The 21,478-nt window shown below is 40.2% G+C and overlaps 1 protein-coding gene across 2 annotated transcripts in view; it reads left to right on the top strand.

Moving 5' to 3' along the window:
• Window positions 1-21,478, top strand: part of NEGR1 (neuronal growth regulator 1) — a 622,087-nt gene that overhangs the window by 531,980 nt on the left and 68,629 nt on the right. Inside the window, exon 7 of one of the 2 annotated variants that reach the window (XM_044440784.1) lies at window positions 10,120-10,161. The exons of the other annotated variant lie outside the window; for it this stretch is intronic. Within the exon in view, the coding sequence (XP_044296719.1) occupies window positions 10,120-10,161 (42 nt within the window). The remainder of the gene's footprint in view (window positions 1-10,119; window positions 10,162-21,478) is intronic. 2 annotated transcript variants of the gene reach the window in all.

Genomic DNA, 21,478 nt, shown 5'->3' with positions numbered 1-21,478 from the left:
ATATTAATCTTGATAAAAACATCATGTTGGAATGTTGTGAATTCTGAGCCATGGTATAAAATATGTAATGCTTAGAAGATTCTTTCCAAAGATTCTGTTTACAGGTAAAGGTTCTCCTGGACCTCTCAGCAGTTTTCAATACCATTGACCATGGTATCCTTGTGGATAGGCTGGCTGGGAGTATGAGGTTTGGGAGTAGGCGGCACTGCATGGCAGTGGTTCCACTCCTACCTGTCTGGCCAATTTCAGAAGGTGGAGCTGGGGAATTCTCGCTCTGTGCCATGGCAGTTTTACCATGGAGTACCGCATGGTTCCGTTTTATCCCCCATGCTTTTTAACATCTACATGAAACTGCTGGGAGAGGCCATTTGGAGGTTTGGGCTGCGGAGCCATCAGTACGCTGATGACACCCAGCTCTACCTCTCTTTTACATCTAATCCAAGTGAGGCAGGGGCTATCTTGGCCGAGGTGATGGGCTGGATGAGGGCCAATAAACTGAGGCTCAATCCAGATAAGACAGAGGTCCTTTTGGTGGGTGGTTTGGGTTTCCAGGTGAGTGATTTAGCCCCTGTCCTGGATGGGGTTGCACCTCCTCTAAAGGACAGGGTCTGCAGCTTGGGAGTGCTCCTCGACCCAGAGCTGTCCCTGGAGGCTCAGCTGGTGGTGGTGGTGAGGAGCACTTTCCTTCAGCTTTGGCTGATCCATCAGCTGTGTCCTTACTTGGATGAGAACTGCTTGGCAATGGTGATACATGCTCTGGTAACTTCCCAGTTGGATTATTGTAACATGTTCTATGTGGGGCTGCCCTTGAAAACGGTCTGGATAATCCATTTGGTTTAAAACAGAGCTGCTAGACTGCTGATTGGGTCCAGTCATTATTTCCACATAACACCAGTCCTCTATTAGCTACACTGGCTCCCGATTGAAGTCCGGGCCCAATTTAAGGTGCTGGTGTTAACCTATAAAGCCCTAAACGGCTTGGGACCAGGATACCTGAAAGAACATCTCCTTCCCTATATGCTCATCTGCCCCATAAGATCAGAGGTTTGTGTTCAAGGAACCCTCCTTGAAGGAGGTTAGGAGAGCAAATACTCAGAGGAGGGCCTTCTCCAAAGAGGCATCCTGACTGTAGAATGCACTCCCCAGAGAGGTCCGCCTGATGCCAACGTTATATTCTTTTTGATGCCAGGTAAAAGCCTTTTTATTTGACCAGCATTTTAATATTTAAATATTTTAACTTAGTTTTTTATGGTCATGCTTAGTCACATTTTATTATGCTTGCTGTATTTGTTGTGTTTTTTATTATGTTTAATTATGTTGAAAGCCATCCTGAGATGTTTGTTAAGGATGGGGTAAACATTTGTAAATAAATAAATAAAAATAAGTGTTTTTCTCTGAACATCAATTAGGAAACTGATTCTGTGGGATTATTTATTAATTTATATGGATTATTATGGCAAGCAGAATAACTGTGAGAAATATTGCAAGGATGGTGATTGCTGTACTGATATATGCTAGAGCTTCTAGGAAGAAAGCAGTGGTGAGATCAGCTTCTTCAATATCATAAAAGCAAGACACATCATACATGGGAGCCTGCTGGCCAGGATATATAAATATCCATTTGTGTTAGTTTTATATCCAACTCCTATTTCCATATTATTTCACAAATGTATTTTTTAAAAATCACAAATTTGCACTTAGTTGTGTCCACAACATTCCCTAACATGCCTATTTTGAATGCTTCCTTCCTTAATAATAAACATTTTGTGAATTCATTTCCCTAATATATAACTCTTATGTATAGCGACCAGGGAGAGCAAACAGGGGTTTGGTAACAGAAGTTTAGTGGAAGAGGAGGCAGAGGCAGAGGCAGGGGCAAACTGGAAAGGAGCCTGCACTAGTCCAGCAAACAGCTCTTTCTAAGATGCTGTGCACTATGAGAGCTAAACTGAAAGGCAGTGCTTGATTAACTGTTTAATTAACAGCAACTGTGTGGGTGGGTTCATTCAGGTTCCTTACTGTGGAATGCAAGCAACTAAGCTCCAAGGAAGCAAGTGAACAGGAAGAGCTAACAGGAGCTTGGTGGCAGAGTTCAGCAGGAGAGGTTATTCCCCCCCCCCTTCTTTTCTCTTCTTTTGTCCCCCTAGTTACTCCCCCTGACTTGCTTTGGTTTTTTTTTTTTTCTTGTGACACATTCCCATTTACTAGTAGGACTATGTTGCCAACCTTCAGTGAAAACAAGAGAGAGCACTGGTTGTCACAAAAGCCCACCAAGACAGAATCACAAAAGTAGCATAAAGAATGGACTGAGAAGACCCCACAGTGCTGGAGCCCTGCAATATCCATGCTATTTTTGCTATTTTTGCTTTCTTACCTATATGGTAAGGCATGCCTACATGTGCACCAGGTGCAAGCTGGTAGCTCTGTTAAAAGAAAAAGTGAGAGCAGTAGAGCAAAGAGTGACCACCCTCAAAGTAGCAAAAGAAGATGAAGAGTTTTTAGATAGAATGGTGGAACTGCAGCAACTAAGAGTAGAACTGAAGCAAGAAGAGCATCAACAAGCTGAGGCAGAAGAAGAAAACTCTGAGAGAAAGGAAAATGAGGAAGCTCCCTGGAAAATGGTGACAAGTGCCAAAGAACTGGAAGACACTCTGCATCAGTGGAAGCAATGGAACTCTCAAACCGCATTAAGTTACTTGAGGCAGAGAAACCCACTGCAGAGGAACTAGACAACACACTGAGTAATTCTGAAAAAGAGACAAAAGGTCAATCAAGTAAGGGAAACAAACCAAAGTTTGCAACAACTAAAGAAGAAAAGTGATAGTAGTTGGCGGTTCCCAGCTGCATGAGAAGGAAAAACATGTATGTCAGGAAGACTCTTGGAATCATCAGGCATGCTGTCTCTCTGAAGCGAAGGTCAATGATATGACTAACAGACTGCCAATGCTCATATAAACTACTGACACACAACCCACTGACACACATCCCTCCCTTCTCATTCATGTGGGAACTAATGACACTGCCAACAGGAGCTTTGAGGAAATTATGACAGGCTTCAAAATCATAGGGATGAAAGTTAAGAACATTGGTGTCAAGATAGTTTTCTCCTTGGTCCTTCCGCTTTATGGAAGAGGAAAAGAAAGAGGGGAAAAATCATGTGAATTTCTGGCTATGATGGTGGTACCACCATGACAGATTGGATTCTGCAAAAATGGTTAAGCTTCCTGGAAGATGGACTGCTGGCAAGGAATGGGTTGCACCCTACAAAGAAGGGAAAGGATGCACTTGGGCACAGCATGAAGAAGTTTATCAGGATGACTTTAACATAAATTCTACAGAGGAGGGAAATGCTCATCTGGGAGCAACATCAACTGGCAAAGGATTATATACTGCACCATTGAAAGAAACTCTAACTGGGCCTAACACTAGTCTCTCAAAAAATTTAGGGACCAACCCAGAGGATAATTCATGGGGCCTTAGATGTGTATACACCAATGCCCAAAGTATGGGAAACAAACAATATGAACCGGAACTCTTAGTGCACAAGGGCAAATACGAGCTGACAGGCATAAATGAAACTTGGTAGAAACTTCCATGGTAGAAACTCCCATGAATGGAATTCAAAAATTCTGGAATATGACCTGTTCAAAAAGAATAGAAATAACAGAAAAGGAGAAAGAATTGCACTTCATGTTAAAGATATATATCTCTGTGAAGAAATACAGGAAGAAGGGAACTATAATCCAATCAAGCATATCTGGATTAATATAAATGAAAAACGAATAAAAGAAGCATAGTAGCTGGAGCCTATTATCATCCATACAATCAAGGAGAGGATGAAGATGAAACTTTCAAAAAGCAGTGGCTTTCAATATCATCAGTCATCGTATCTTTCTGGTTAGGTTGGTCAGGTTGGAAGTCAGAAGCCCTGCAGTGCCCTGACTTGGTTCTGCATCCTTACCTGGATAGATACAGCCTGACAACAGTGCCCCTGTTTGGTCTACTGCAATGCACTGTACATGGGGCTACCCTTAAAGATGATTCATATACTTTAATTGGTAAAAAATAGCGCAGCCAGGCTATTGACAGGGACTGGCAAACATGACCATATAATACCGGTCCTGTACCAAATGCACTGGCTACCAGTTAGAGTTCAGGCCTGATTTAAGCTGTTGACAATGACATATAAAGCCCTAAGTGGTTTAGGGCCTTCCATATACACCTGTCTGGTCCTTAAGATCTTCTATGGGAGTCCCCCTCCAAGAGGCCTCCTTGGAGGAAGTAAGGAAGGCCATTACAAGGGGAAGGGCCTTCTCAGTGGTGGGTTGTCCACAGCACCAGACAAACCACTCCCAGAGAGGTTTGTCTGGTGCTGACTCTTTATTCCTTCCAGCACCAGATGAAAGCTTTTTATTTAACCAGCATTTTAATTGTTGATTTTAATGTTTGTTTATTTATTTATTTAAAACATTTTTATGCCACCCCCATTGCAACAAAGCTCGGGCGGCTTACAACAAGAACAAAATATAACAAATTGTACAATAAAAATATTGAAACATCTTGGCTTAAAAGATTTAAAATCCTATAAATAACCAATAAATTAACAATTAAAATAAGTTTTAAATAAAAAGGTTTTCGCCTGGCGCCGAAAAACAAATAACGACGGAGCCAGGCGGACCTCTCTGGGGATCGCATTCCATAGATGGGGCGCCACCACAGAGAAAGCCCTCCTCCAAGTACTCACCCTCCTAATATTCACAGAGGGTTCCCGGAGAAGGGCATCTGTTGCTGTTCTCAAGGGGCGGGAGGGCATATATCTGATTTAATCCTATTTTAATCAAGTGCTGTAAACTGTTTATATATTTTTATTATTGTAACCATCATAAGAGTTTCTGTGAAAATAACAGATGGTATAGAAAATAATTAAATAAAATAAATAAAGAGTGCTTATCCATGACACATTCTCAAACTGGGAAGAGGGTAACAAGTGGGATGTCACAGAGTTCTGTCCTGGGACTGGGACTCTTCAACATTTTTATAAATGATTTAGAGGAGGAAGTACAAGAAAAGATAATTAAATTTGCAGATGACACCAATGCTACTGGAATAGCATATACCCTGGAAGATAGCAATAAGATACAGGGGAACTCAGTAGGTTAGGATACTGGACAGAAAACAACAGAATCACTTCAATAGAAACAAATGCCAAGTCCTCCATCTTGGAAAAAGAAACCAAGCGCACTACTATAAGATGGGGAACACTTGACTCAATGCAACAAATAAGAATGTAAAGGAGAATAAGTTGACAGCTAGGGAATGGTTAGCACTTGCTACAGTGGCCCAGCCACACCACCCAGGTGGCAATTCAAGGAAAGAAAGGTGCCAAGACCAAGGGAGGGCTCAATATTGCCTGGAATGCAAAAAGGCCTACTTCCAAGGACAGAACCATTCACACTCCCCTCCAAGGCTGGAGATTTTAGGCCTAAATTGTATACAATTCTCACCCAGGCAATGTCAGGAGATGTCACCTCATGAGTAATGTGTTTGCTCTAATGGGATGAAAGCAGGGAGCTGGGACAGACTGAGGTTCCTCTCTATGGAGAGGTTCCCTGTTGCTGCCAGAGGCTCTGCTGAAAGAATGCTTGCTATTCTACAAGGAAGAAGGCGATGTTGGGTACTATATACTGTGTTAATGGTAGGAACAGCTAGCTTTGTTACTTTCAGTCTGAGGTGGCCATCTGGCCCAAAGGGGGTCTTGGGGGGACCTAAGATAGTGTGAGTCCAGTGATATTGCTGCTTTCCAATTCTTTGTTCCCTTCCCCACCCTCGTTGTGTGTGTGTTGTGTGTCCTGTTTATTCCTGTATTTTAATAAATAGTTTCCCCCAACACCTGGGTTTTCAAGTGCTAAATCCATTGTCTTGACCCTGAATATGGGGCCAGTGAAGCACGGTGGAAGCATAGAACCTGCCAGCTGTGGGGAGATGGGGACTCTGGGATGGCTGATTGTTACAGAGAAGGATCTTGGGGTCATTGGGGTCATATTTTGCAAGGTAAATATGAGCAAATAACATGAGGCAGCTGGAAAAAGGTCAAATGCTATTTTGGGCTGCATTAACAGAAGCATCACTTCGAAAACATGTGAAGTGCTAGTTCCACTATACTCAGCACTAGTCAGACTTCTCCTGGACTACTGTGTCCAGTTCTGGGCACCTAAGTTAGTTTTTAAAATATGCAAATAAGCTAGAAAGGGTACAGAGGATGACAACAGAAATGATTCAGGGACTGGAGGCAAAGCCTTATAAGAAAAGATTGCGAGAACTGGGCATGTTCAGCCTCAAGAAGAGAAGACTGAGGGAAGATATAATAGCACTCTACAACTACCTCAAAGACTGTCACAAAGAGGAAGGACAATACCACTTCCCATTCCTTTCAGAGGGCAGAGCACAGAATAATGGACATAAATTAAAAAAAAAACAGATTTTGACTAGACACCAGGAAGAATTTTCTCACTGTCAGAGCAGTACAATATGGAACCTATTACCTGAGGAAGCTTTGGGCTCTCCCTTTCTAGAGACATTCAAAAAGCATCTGGACAGTCATCTGAATGGGATGGTATAATTTAGTGTTCTGCAATAGCAGGGGGTTGGACCCAATAGCTTTGTGGCCCCTTCCAACTCTACTATTCTATGATTCTACGATTCTTATATACATTTTCCATACATATCTTTTGATAAGACATGCATTTAATACACAATGTTTAAGTTGGCAACTGCACTAAAAAAAAATAGCGAAGCATGAAGTCTGAAGATTGGTTGTTTTTCTCTCTGCATTTTAATCTGGCAAGTGTGAATTTTGTTGTTGTTCTTAAGTGTTGCTGAGTCATATCTGACTTTTGGCAGACTTCCAAAATGTCCTGTCGTTGACAGACCTGCTCAATTCTTGTAAATCAGTATTGTAACTTTATAGAATCAACCCAACTTATATTTGGTCTTCCCCTTTTTCTTCTTCTCTTGACTTTCCATAGCATTATTGTCCTCTCCAGTGAGTCTTGCCTTCTCATAATGTGCCCAGACAGCTTCAGTTTCATCTTTTTGCTTCAAGGAAAAGTTCTGGCTTGATTTGATTTAGGACCCCCTTCTTCATCTAAATGTTGGCTCAGATTATTCATGAAACTGTCCTTCACTACTTTGTTTTAAATACATCAATTTTCTTCCTGTCACCTGTCTTCACTGTCCAGATTCCACATGCATACATTGTTATCAGGAATGCAATAGTCTGGCCTTGGTCTCCAGTAAAACAGCTTTATTTTCTATACCACCCAGCAGCTGAAGCTCTCATTATACCTGATTATCTTTTTTAACTCCTTCAAAGCTATCCATTCAAGTGTCAGTCTTCCAATTTCATGGGGTCATCCCCATTAGAAGTGAGGATGGAGCCCCAAATCTTTCCCAATTCCAATTTCTTCATGGTTGACATTAAAGTTGTATACTTCTGTAGCCATGATTTTTATTTTCTTAATGCTCAGCTGCAATCTTGCTTTGACACTTCCTTCTTTCACTTTCACTAGGAATCATTTCAGTTCATTGCCACAGTATTATGGTATTATTTGCATATGTTACATTTCTTCTGTCATTTCCAGGGGAAAAGAATTTGTGTTTGTTTGACCGAAAATCCCCCATTCCAGTCCACTTTAGTTCACTCAATTTGTTGTTCTTTAACCATTCTATTTCTTTCTTTTGATTTCCAGTTTGGCTTGACTCATACTTCCATGTTCCATGTTCCTATTGTATGTTTTGGCAGCATCTGTGAATTAAAGTCACTAGAGTCCCCTTTGACTTTTATCTAGTTTCATCATTAGCAGCAATGCTATTTGTACTTTTCCTTTGCTCTTCCTCCACTAGCTCATTGAGTGCCTTCTGACCTTGGAGTCTTACCTTGTGACACTGTCTTTTGTTTCATTTTGGATTGTTTCATGGTAAGAATTATTAATAAAAGGTTGCCATCTACTGCACAGCACTAACGAGAGTTAGACTGCACATCATCACCATGATCTGTGAAAGTTCTACTAGTACCAGTGTTACCTTCAGCTACTGCTGCTGCCCAGTAGATGTCCTTCAGGAGTTTATGTGTTCCTGTTGCCGTGGGAAACAATCATTTTATTCTAACTGATGTGACTCTTACTCCTGCATTCTACATTGGTGTGTCAGCTTTGACCACTCCACCTGATGTCACCCTGCTAGGAAACAAGACTAGTGAGACAGTCCTGTTATCTTATCTGACACATTCAAACCCCTTCAGCATGTCAAAGTGTACTTCCAAGAAAGGGAGTGAGTGAATTGTGTTCTGATTCACTTAAAATGTGGATCAGCAACTTTATCCAGTTTTCCTACCTAAAGGACCTTCCTGTAACTCTGTGTTCAGCTCACATTATTTTCTATACCATTTTGTGGGCTGGATATACTGAACTCTTATTGCACCTGAAGAAGAATTCCTTGAAATTTAGTAGTGCCGGAAATTTCAGCCAAGATCACTTCTGATGTTTGAATATCTTAGGGACAGAGTAAGACTCTGTTATTTCAAAGGACTTTACACAGATTCCTTTCCTAAGATGTAGATGAAGTGTTCTTTCACATCAGCACATATACATAATTCTAATAAACTCTAAGGGGTTTGTTAACTCCCCAAGAAAGCCTAATATGTAGTAAGCATTAGTGAAAATGAAATACATCTTAACTGCTTTTTACCCGGTAATACTGTAATGCTTGATTTCTGATCTAAAGAAATGCTATGGTTTTAAAGTCAGCATAAGAGCAACTTTGAGCTGTCAGAGCAAAATGGAGGGAGAATTAATACTCTAGCTTCAATCCTTGGATGTATGATTGACAGTATATGATATGACATAATAGCCTTTCAAAGGGCAAGAATTTTAGCTTCTCAAAGGAATTGTGAAGTTACTTCATTGCAGGTCAAGGTCTTCAAGTAGCATAATTATCTAAGAAGTGCCAATCCAAAATCATTTTCCATTTTTTAAAAATGTGCTAATTTATAGAAGAGGTTGATGGTGGCCTTTTATTTTTTATTTTTTTGAGATCTCAAAGAATGTACTTTATAAAAATGTACGTGCTTAAAGTATAATGATGCACAATTTTGACATGCTTTTCATCATCTCAAATATGGCAGCATTTCTAAGAATTGGTCATTTGAATTTTTCTCTTTGAGATCTAGGCTGACCTGGTTTGGGATTGAATAGGCTATGTCAGGCAGTAAATGGGAAAAATATTGCAGCGTCTAAAATAGTACCCCATTGGTATCCTTACTTGGCTAGTTGATCTTTATCCACTAGCCAATGTGACTAGATTCCAAGAGAATGTGTTTGAAGACATTTGATTTCTCTTTGAAAAGAGTTCTGCCAGTTTGTGCTTTCTCTAACCATATAAATTGTGTAATAAATTGCTTGCTTAGCATTATTCAAAAAAAACAATGGAAACACTTCCTCTTTAGTAAGAAGGCTGAAAATTATTTGTTATATGACATGTAGGGTGTCTGTGATCTGCATATAGCTTGTTCTAAACATTCCTTCTATTGTACCAATGGGACAAATATATTTTTATTTTATTTTAAGCATTTTCCTTCTTGATAGTAAATGCTATTTTTCACGTGTTGTTATTTTCACATGAGCAGAGACAGGAGTTTGTTAAGCCTGTTTGTGAGCAGATGTTACATCTGTATTCACAATAAAAGAAGGATCTTAAGGTGTGTTTTGTATGCTGATTTCAGTACTCTACCAGACAACTATATTTGAGAACTTCAAGGGTAGGTCAGCAAATGTAGCTTGGCTGAAATTTGTCAGAGTGCTGTATTTTGAATCTTGAGTTTGAGTGATGCATGCATAAATAAGTTGATCCACCTCATCCTTAAGCACAGTTCCTGCTTACTGCATGTTTCCCACCAACCATGTGGATGATTGGGTTGGGTGTCCGTTTGTTTGTTTCCTAAATTACTTTCATAAGTCACTGTTGCATGATCATGACTGTTGACTGTCTCATTTTGTACTTGTCTTCCATATGTGATTAATATCCAAATGTTCTTTTTTTTCCTCCCCTTTTCCCTTTTTGTAGAAATTATTGAGCCAACTACTACTAGTCCTGTCTCAAGCCCAGGTCAGTATCCACATACAGCCCAAAAGTATGCTTGGGTACTCTCTCTTTGTTTCTGTGTCTCTTTCTAAGGAATGACAATATATTTGTTGTCATGTCCGATATACATCTAACTGATGTGGAGCAGTATTGCTTCTGGTACTGCTAAATTATCTCTTTCCCATCTGTGTGCATTCACAGTTTGTGCTGCTCCTTGGGCAAACGCTGTCCTGCCTTCATAGAGTCTTTTTATGAAAGTGCTTCTCTGTTTCCCTCTGTCTCAAAGATCATGCAGCAGATGCATACAGTGTTGGCTTGGTGGTGAAATGCCTTTGCTTTTAGATTCCCTTTGTGGCATCATCTGTGGTAAATTGATTGTGGGCTGTTTTGCTAGAAACAAGGCATTTGTGTGTGGGGTTTCTTGGCTTTTCTTTTGTGAATGTTGTGTTGTAATGTATACTATTAAATGTAGGACTATGTTAATGATGGAGTGCATTTTCTGTAAAGAAAAGGGTTTCCACAAGATAAAACCACAAGGGGGGTAATATTACAAGGTAGAGAAGGAATCCTATGAATTTTTTACTTACAGAAACAGGCCTTCTGAGTGGAATGAAACATTTCAGTACATTTGTCTTGACAACCTATTATTAGAAACCCAGAATCAAGCCTTGGTTCTTAAAGGATATTCTGATATTTCTTTTACTTTCCAGGTTAATTTCTGTGGATACGAGGTAGTTCATACAGAGATTCTTTAGTTCTGCAAATAGAGCATTACTAGAATCTATGAACAGTGCTAGAATGTATCATTTTAACTAACTACTTCAGGAATGTCTCTTTTCCCAATCTCCATATATATCAGAATTGTGGAAGCAAGTGCCACTCTTAAAAAATCCAGATTTCTTCCAATTCCAAACCAAGATTCAATAGACTTACTCAACCATGTGGCCTACAAAGTTAAGAACATGCACAAATACAACATGTTTGTCTGCACAGACTTTTGAAATATGGTGATCTTTAGTGCAAAAATCTACACCTCTTTTTAAGATAATGGTTTGAACTGTAAATAGTGAGGTTGCCTCTGCTTCTGTGGAAATATCCATGCATTTTCTGCTCCATCTATACTCTGCATGGCACATGCAGAACTAACTTCAGCCAAGCAGTGTCTTGAAAGAAACAACATAGATGAATGCTCGGGATTTGGCTGATGTTTCTATCTCAGTTGTATACAGGGGCCAAGTGTGGGAGTGGGGAAAAGGGACACTTTACTCTAGAACTCCAAGGGGGAAGGGGGGTAGCCCAAAGGGGGAGTAGCCCAGGCTGTATCACTATTACCATGAAATAATTGAGGCCAATCCAGGGATTATAGGAGCCCATAGAATTAACTGGCTTAAATCATAAGTACATAAGTATCATGTACACATACATACTGCCATGTCAGGCTATAATGCAAACTAGATTCTAGATAACAGATAGGATTGTGGGATGTTTTTGGCGGGGGATCATCTTGCAAGTCTTTTTGGATCCAGCAGTGATGCTTGGGACCTGTTTGCTTGCATGACTGGATACTTATGCATCATCAAAAAAGATAAACTACATCACCAAAAAGAGGGCAAGAGAGGACAGATATTTGCATAGAATTTCCATATGCTAATTTATATCTATGTAGGTGGATTTACAAAATGAAATACCATATTGGAGAAATACTGTGACCCTGTGGCCTGTGTACCTAGGTATCATGTCTAGGTATCATCATCATCATCATCATCATCATCATCATCATCTACACTGCATTGCATTTATATCCCACCTCACAAGGTGGGAACCCAAGATGGCTTATAGGATTCTCCTCCTTTCTATTTTATCCTCGTAGTAACAACATTGTGAGGTACATTATGCTGAGATGCAGTGACTGGACTAATGTCAGCCAGCAGGCTTCATCGATGGGTGGGCAGTAGAACCCAGATCTACAGAGTCCTAGTCCAGCACTCTTAACCACTGCACCACACTGGCTCTTCTGTTTATGGGCAACCTCAAGATTCCTCTTCTTCCTCCATAGGGTTCTTGACCTTTAAAGTGGACTGAAGATCTCTTCACACAGAGGAGAGAACACCTCTGAGTAGACAGCCATACTCTGTAAAATGGGACATTTGGTCATCCTGCCACATTCACAAGAATAGTTACTATATAACTTGCTAGGTTTTTTTCTCATCCCTTTCAGTTTTACATGCTGTTATCAATCTTTGCTATAAAACCTGCTTTCCCAAGTTGGAAGTTCACTTACACATATGTTGCTAGTTGATCATTTTCACTGACATTCTTGCTAAGAAAGTGACCTAAAACTGCATTGAAAATGTTTCACAAATTGAGGTTGCTGTGTCCTGGGTACTCTTCTTATAGTTTTAACTATTCTCCCCTACCCCACCTCTCAGCTGCCCACACCAAGAGTCATAGCAAATCCAAAAAATATGGTATTGACAAAGTGAGAATGACAAACTATCACAGTAACATGTGGGACAAAATCCCCACCCAAGCCACCAATGGTTACTCCAAAAGGATCTCTCCAAATTGAGTAATGGGCATCAAAATAGCAAATACAGATCAATGTAGGCAGCTGTCATTCACTTTCAGGGGGGAAAAATCCAATATGATGGAGTCTGAGGTGATGGTAACTGACTGTGAAAGGAAACTTGTGTTGGGTAGTTTGATGAAAACTTTGATCTGAAAAGGGCAAATTATGTGTTAGGAATCATTAGGAAAAAAATCAGAAATAAAACCACCTGGAGCTCCTGAAAAGAACAGGTAAAGGTAACATGATAGAGACATATGCAATTACGTATAGAGGAAGTAGATAAGAAAATTATTTTTCTCTGTGTCTCTTAATATTAGAATATGGGATCATACCATGAAGCTGCTTGGTGGAAAAGTCAGGATAAGTAAAATGCTTCTTCTCACAGTGCATAGTTATTTTAAGGAATTCACTGCCACAAGTTGTAATGATGACCATGAGCGTTAAGAAAGAATGAAGCATTAAAGCATTAAAATCACGAAGCATTAAAATCATGCAGGCAAAGGCTGCCTAGTTAAAACAACTGTATATCTCCTCCAGGTTGAGGCAGTGGGTCTCTTAATGTCAGTTACCAAGGATTGTAAGGAGGAGGGAGCTATGGTGTTCATGGCTTGCTAGTCCACCTTCCATAAGTTTTTGGTTGTCTACTGTGGGAGCAGAATACTGGACCTAATAGACCTGTGGCCTGATTCAGCACCACCCTTCTCATGCATGTGCCTTAATTCTAAGAGGATTTTTTGTGGGATTCTAGGCATTACAGGATCATTGGCAATTAAGGAAGCAATCATCCCCATCAAATTGCATGAGTCTACAAATGGCCAATAAGAGATAGTGGTCCCTTCCTCTCTCATCTTAACCAATCTCTTATGCAGAAAGGTTGTACTGTGACCAGTTGAAATAATTTGAGCAGATAAGTTTGGTTAACCTGTGGATATTAATAAGAGGATGATGATACACCTGGCACATCTGCCAAGAACATATTTCACTACACATCTGTCTTCTCTCATTAGTGAAGGCTCCTATGCATTGAAGGTGTTTTGCTTCTGCCTTGCCATCACTCACTGGTTGAAGGAGATGCCACCACTCCCCCAATTGCTTTGTGATCTATAAGTGATTGGAGATAACAAATGGATTCCCGTCTACTCAATTCACTGATGACAAATCAGAGTTAAGAAGGGGTTTCTTTGTCTTGCCTCCTTACAAATCCTGTAGGAACAGGGCCTGGCAATGAGAAGGTCTTGGAGTGACAAACAGGAGGGGCTTTCAAGGGTATCCCAAAGTTCTCCAGGCCAAATGGGCAACCTCTACAAGCTACATCAGGCCCACAGACCAGAGGGTCATCTATTTTTGCATAGATGCTGGGATTATTATTATTATTATTTCTGTACAAATTATTGCATGTTCCTTTTCAGTCAGTAAATGCTAGGCTTAATTAAATGATAAGTTTTTCTTCCCTCCATGTAAGCATTTATAATTCTATCAATTTATTTGGTTTTTTTCCCTTCACCAGCAGTTTTTAATCAGTAGCATTTGTACTGATGCATTTACACCCCCACCTGCAAATGTTCATATTTATCAAAAGTATTGACAGAATTAATTAATCTATCTTTTCCCATCTCCAGACTTCAGCAGCAGCCACTAGCCACCATCAACATGGTAGTCATCTCCCCACCCCTGCCTTTATTTCTAACCAGGGAAAAGGTGATCAGCTGCTATTTTTCCTCTTTATGTGGTATGCGCAACTATAAGCACTATTCAAGCGCTCTAAATCACGTATTTGCAATAGCATGAAATAAGAGCATGGAGCTGCACCTGCTGGCCCAGCCTTGATGTCACTTGCCAGCCCACCCTGTCCCAGCTCCATCCTGCTGACCAACCATTGGAAGAAGGACTAAAGAAGGGAATCTGCTTTTGGCATTCAGCCAGCCACTCCTTCTACTACGTCTGTGCGTACAGCAGGCTCCCTTGTTCTGTTCTTCTTCTGATGCATGGACTATGTGGCAGGAGGGCAAGAGGGGAGCTAGCAGGGACAAGCCCAGTGGATGTAGCTCCAGCCCAAGTGATTTGTTAGTGGGTTTTCAAACTCCTATTTCTGATTCAGTCCTTCACAAAAAATATACTTAAGTTAGCAAACTCCCAGCAAAAAATGTAAAGTTGATTGTTAGATTAGATCTGATAAGTTCAGAAGCAGTCAACCTGCTATCTTCCAGTTATTGTGGAAACATTTCGTACAGACCCTGATTATTGCCCTTACTGACTAAAGCTTATGGGCGTTACAGTCCAAAACATATGCAGATTTCACTGCACCTGGATTAGATGTATTAGAGAAAAAAAAGCTTCTAGTGATAGCTGGAATTTATATGTGGAGGCACCATACCTTTAGATCAGGAATGAGCAACTTTTAGATAAGGAATGACATTTTCACCCACCCCTGGGTTGTGGGATGAAACACAATCCACCAGTTCCTCTGCAATCCATGGGGAATCTCTCCCCAAAACAAGTGGACATAAGTTTGCCATCAGCATTCAGCACCAAACTTCTAATGGCTGCAGAATGCTACAGGTATTATGTATACAGTGGTACCTTGCCTCACAAACTGAATCCGTTCCAGGACTCTGGTTGTGACCCAAATTGGTCGTGACCCAAGTCAAATTTCCCCATAAGGTTCAATGTAAATAAGGTTAATCCGTTCTGCAACTGTTTTTTCTAATCAGAAAAATTTGAAACAAAGTGACAAAGAACAACAAAGTAACAAAGTGCTGTACAGTACAGTGGAGAACACTAACCTAGGTGGGGGGGGAGGTTATTGTTTTGAAGGAGAGTCCCCCTCCATAAGACATTGGGGAGAGCTCTTTCAGGGGTTTCCTCTCTTCTTTGTCTCTTAGCTGCACGGTCAATTTTGGTGAAAAATCTGTCTATAGTCACTTGCTTTTCCCTGTGCTGCATAACCTTCCGGAAATGAGAGACCATGTTATCGTTCATCAGATTCAACACTCTGTTCATTACAGTTATGTTGGGGTGGTGCTTCTCAAAGAATTCCTGGCAAGACGCACTCCTGCAGGAAAGACGGGCGCGATCTCGGCCATCTCCCCCCACCACAGCCAGCACTATCGCAGCCATCTCTCCAGCCCCTCTCCACGGGCACATTCCTGCAGGAAAGATGGGTGCAGCACAGCCACAATCAAACACATCTTCCTTGCACGTGGACTGCAATTGTGGCCATCTCCCCACTTGGGGTGGGGGGATGGCCACTATCATGCTGGTTGCATGGAAGGGGGGTGATGGCCGAGAATGCGCCCGTCTTTCCTGCAGGAGCGTGCCCGTGATGTAGAATGTTTCCTGGGAAGTACAGAATCAGTAATAATGGCAGTGTGGGGATGGGCGGGTAGAATTGCAACCTTAGAAATACATAGGTGTTTTAAAATCTTGGTCCCAGTTTCTAGTCTAGATTTTGACATCTGTGGGTAAATTTCCATTTTGAGATTAGTTCATCATTGCTTATCCAACTTTCCCACCATCATGAAATGTTTTGCCAAAGAAGCTGTGAATGAGCTACTATTCACTTTCAATCAATGTCAGAAATAATCGGAGGAGGATTCCCTTCACAAACCCTGAAAATGCCATTTTAAAAAGAACCCACAAACAGAGTTGTTTGACATTTTGAGAGGCAGGCACTGATGGTAAACATTGTTGCTGGTGTTGACATTCAAAAGTACTGGCAGCACTGGATGAAACCAGGAAGATACAGACAGCGGGAGTGGGAAGGAGACCACTGGCAATAGCCAATGCAATTTTAGCGTGAATGATAAATGGTCTTTCAAAATTCTACATAAGATCTGTTCAGTTAAAGGGGAAATTAATGATGCCAGACTCGAACACAGACTGCAACAATTTATTTGTAGACTGTAAGATAACATATTGCTGTTAGATAAAATGATGCAACTTTGGCTCCTCTGCCTTATTTACAGTTGGCAAAGCAAATAAAGGAGATGGAAATCATCCTTGTTTAGTTAATCGTCTATGTGAAACAAGGCTCTAATTCTCCTAACATCTCTCCCCTGCCCAGCCAGCACGCACAGGCAGAGGTGATGAAGCGATTTGTAGACTGAAGTCTCAGTCCCAGCTCTTGCTCTGCTCCTCCTTGGCCTTAGTGATGTAAAGATAAAAGGAAGAGAAGAGAAGGTTTTTGTTGGGTCAAGACTACTACACTGAAGGCTCTGGCTTTTCATATTTCCTTCTGGCTGCTTGCTGAAATTCCCATGCTTTCTTGAGAACAACGTTCAAATCCTTCTATCACCAATTGCAAGCCCTTGGCCTTCCAGGTTCTTCAAATGCCTGAACTGTGAGCATCAGTAAATACTGTGTAGGCAACATCAACATTTTAGATGAAAGGGGGCAGAGGTTGCAACAAAATCACACAGAGACCTGTGTGAGTTACACTACCTGCAACTTTATCAATTACAGCTAGAGTGGATTTGAAGGGGCACTAGTGAGCCTGAGTGCTGATCACTAGCTCAGCCCAGGCCTCATGCTGGATGCTGAAATGGTGCAAACTGATAATGTGAGTGATTCCTGTGGCCTGAATTGGCTATCTTCTGGGTGTCACTCTTCTTTCATCTGTCTGTCTGTTTCTGTCCAATACTGGACCCTGAAGTCTTCTTATAAGAATCACCCATCATGGGAGTCAAATCCTGTTTCCCCTTATAAAGATTCAGCCCCAAGTGCTACCAACACCCACCTCAAAAAGTTGTGACAAAAAAGAAGGAGAACATAGTTCTTATGACAGTACCTATATTGCAGCAGTCCATCAGCTAAGGGGATATCCTTCTTGTAATGAGGAAGGCAAAATCCCTACATCATTGGCTATTGCCTATGTTGGTAAAAGTTCATCCCAGTGCTGTCAACCAGCAACTTTGTTCATAGCAGTTAGAAAACCTGAACTCAGGAGTAATTGGCTGTGCAAGCCAAAAGCAAGCCTGGCCATCCAATGACCTGACCCTCAATTTATTATTCCAGAAGGCAAACAGAAAAAAAGATGTTTACCGCAGGTGTGCTCTGAGATCCTGCCCCTCGGAGCCAACCAGCCAACCTGCCATGATCCACTGTACTGTTGCTGGTCCACCACTACAAGCACCTCTCCTGGCCATTAACCCACACAAATAAAGTTCTCCCACTAAGCTAGGAGCCTGGCATCATTGCACTGTTTCATTCCATATAGAAGGAATATGACGTATTGTCACAGATAATCAAAAATACTTTAAACATGTTTGAACAAAGGGGATGGAAAACAGGAAAAGCAAAAGCAACTCTCCCCCTAAAAAAAAAAAAAAAAAAATTTGCAATCTCTGAAAAATATTGCCCACATCTAGACATACTTTTTATGAGGAGTTCCTGATTATTGCAGGCAAGCAATTAATAATACTGGAATAGGGGATATTGTTACTTGAGCCAAATGCAGATTTGTGTTGCCACGTGGAATCTTTTCTAAAACTAAAAGCGTGCTCCATGACAGCATTTTAGAAATATTTTTTAAAGTGTTAATGGCAGGCATCCACACATAGTTTATAGACTTTAATAGAGTCTTTCTAAAAATCCACAGAAGGTAAATCTATACTTGGAACTAAATGGCTCACTTCCCTGTTAAAAGCATTCTCTAATTAACTAATTGTTTAAAAATAATAGAAGAGTGACATATGCTTTTATTATCAATAATAAAAAGCACCTTTTGCCACTGTGTGCAAGGAAAATTTTTTGAACATCTCTTAAGGACGACTTTGGTTGCTCACAATTTCTTATGCGGTTTGTCTTCCAACCTGTTGCATTCCAAATACAGATGTTGAAGTGGAGCTCCCTAAGTAAGAAGCTGCTTAAAAGTATCTGCACCAAGGCTACAGGTGATGGACAAAAGTGCTACTTGGCTGCTCAAACTGCAACAAATAAAATAGCCACATAGTCACAAATAGACTCACTGTTCTAGTGGTTCCATGGCAACATTCTGGAAGTATATGTTAATATCCAGTGGAAGCATGTAACGCCAACATCAGTGTGTCCAATGTTCACATTATGAGCCATTGAAGTGTAATGGTTAGCGTATTGTACCTGGAACCAGGAAATCTGGATCAAGTTCCCACTCTGGGCGATTTTGGCCAGTGACAAACACTCCCACTAACCTATCTCACAGGACTGTTGTTGGATAAAGAGGAGGAGAGCTGTGTAGGCCACCTTGGGTTCTTTGGAAGAGAGAGAACTGCAGGGTATAAATATAATCTCACAAGATAAATACATTTCACTTTTCTTTGATATTTAACTGCAGTGTTCTGTTATCCCAGTCTTGTAAATAGTCAAATATTTGTCAAAATCTTTTTTGCCAACACCAAGTTAAGAAATACCGTGTCGGTACAAATTTGGATCCACAATCTGGCATTGACTAACCATTTGCAAGACATGGTATTCCACTGAAGTTAACTCTTTAAAAAGCCAGCTAGATTGCAAGTAAACCTACAATTCATCTATTCAATCCTAACGATGGATAAAGCAAAGACATATATTCATATCCATGTCTCAGTTTTAAAATTAATTCCACTATTAAAGAACAATTTTCTTATATATTACTTCCAAGATAAACACAGATTTCCATGATCCAGGCTATTCTGTTCCTTTGGAAAGGCTTCTTGCTGACTATGGAATATATTATGAGAGAATTATGAAAACCCATACTCTTAAAAGAAGAAAAGATGTAGTCAGAGTTGCTTCATATTGCTACTTTATTGCACTGATGCAGGCCTTTCCCATTTGTTCTTTGAAATATTGCAAATATTAGTTGAAAAGAACACATGGGATACAAGCCACTGCAAAATTCCCTGCCAGCATCACAAAAATGACTGCCAGAAATAGCTCATATGTTACACCAAGAGATGTGATGTGCAAATACAGATTCAGTTTTATTGCTGTCGAAGGATGTGACCTATCAGGGCTGTGACACTTAATTCTATTTATACAGAGTAAGGAAAACAGAAGGAACATGTAATGATGGACAGGTTGCCTCAATCTGCAACTCCTGCAATCTTCACTTTGAACTGTGCACGCAACAGAACACAACACTCTCAGTAACACATATTTTGTTTTAGTTACTAACAAAACACAGGATAAACCACTGTAATGATATAAGAACCTTGCTGGATGAGACCAAAAGTCTATCTCATTAAGTATTCTATTTGCTCAGTAGCCAGCCAGATGCTCATGGAAAGCCACAAAGCAGGTCATTAAAGTCATAACCCCTTTCCACTTGTGTTTCCCAGAGGCCTACTGCTTCTGAAATTGGAAGTAATATATGGCCATCATGCCTCCTAGACATTGATAGGAGCCGTGAAATTGTCTGCCTCTAAAAACCCTTTTAAGGCATCCAAATTGGGGTAACATTTCATAGATTAATTCTCTGCTGTGTCCTTGTATTAGACACGAATCTCATCATTCAGCTTCATGGCATCACCCCAGCTTCTAGTATCATGTGCTCAACTTTCTCCACTTTCTTCATACATACTTCTCTACAGCTCAATCCTCATTCTCCTTACTGTTTATTACAGCTCAGTTCTCATTCTCCTTACTAGTTTTTTTCCCCAAAGCTCGGAGTCCTAAATGCTGTAATCTTTTCTCATGGAGAATTTGTGCCATGCCCTTGATAATTTTGGTTGCCTTTTAAGATGCATTATCCCCTTAAAATGGTCAATGCTTCCAGATGGAGGGCTACTAGAGCTACCAACCAGAAGGCATTGTGCAGTTGTTTTGTTTTGCTTTGTTTTTCCTCTTTATGGTAAGAAAACAGACTGAACAAGCAGTAGAAAAGCATAAGAGGGTTACAAAAGAATGACAACATAGTCTGGACACCCTCCAAAATTTCATGAATTAAAAATAGGGCAGAATCCAGTGGTGTGATTGTATCCCTGCTGATTTATTTATTTATTTATTTAGGAAGCTTCTATGCCGCCCCATTTGCCGAAGCCTCGGGGTGGCTCACAACAATAAATAAATAATAACAATATAAAAACAATATAATTTTAGACAACCTGGCCAAAGATGTAAAATAAATAAATAATATTAGCAATTAAAATGACGTTTAAATAAAAAGGTCTTCACCTGGCTCTTGCCATGGAATCAGTGGAGCATAAAAGAATTTTTCAAGGGTATAAGTACCTATTGGACTCTGTCCAGAGTAACTGAACAATTAAAACCTTATTTTCAAAAGCTATTTATGAAACTGATCAATGTAAAAAGACTACCAGCAAAATTCATATGTATTGTCATTTAGGAGAAAAGTGGCATATAAAATTTTAAAGTAAAGTTCATTATATTTGATTGTTGCCTGTATTTACCTTTGCCATTCTAAAGTGTTCATAGAGTGTACATGAATACTGTGTCAATATTCTTTGTAAATCCTTTTTCTTGAAAATTAACATTACTTTTGTATTTCTTAATGGAAAAATATTTATCATCCACAGCAAAGCAATTTTAAATTACCATTCCCGCTTATAAAAATATTTCATATTGTTGATAATTAGAGGAAACTGACTCTTTCTCTCTTAATTCTACAAGTAGATGAACATACAAAACCAATTACTTTGGAACAAAAATTTTTCAGCAACTTGAAGATGAATGACTTGAAAGGTAGCAAGTAATTCCAGTAAATCCAGCATGTTATGGGGGGCCACAATTACCTCTAATTCATTAATAGAACAAATATAAATTAGTTGCTTGGTTTTGCTTGGTATTAATAAGAGG

This window comes from Varanus komodoensis, unplaced genomic scaffold, assembly GCF_004798865.1.
Source record: "Varanus komodoensis strain SLA01 unplaced genomic scaffold, ASM479886v1 scaffold1, whole genome shotgun sequence".
Taxonomy (NCBI): domain Eukaryota; kingdom Metazoa; phylum Chordata; class Lepidosauria; order Squamata; family Varanidae; genus Varanus; species Varanus komodoensis.
This window is presented reverse-complemented; position numbering and strand designations above follow the sequence as displayed.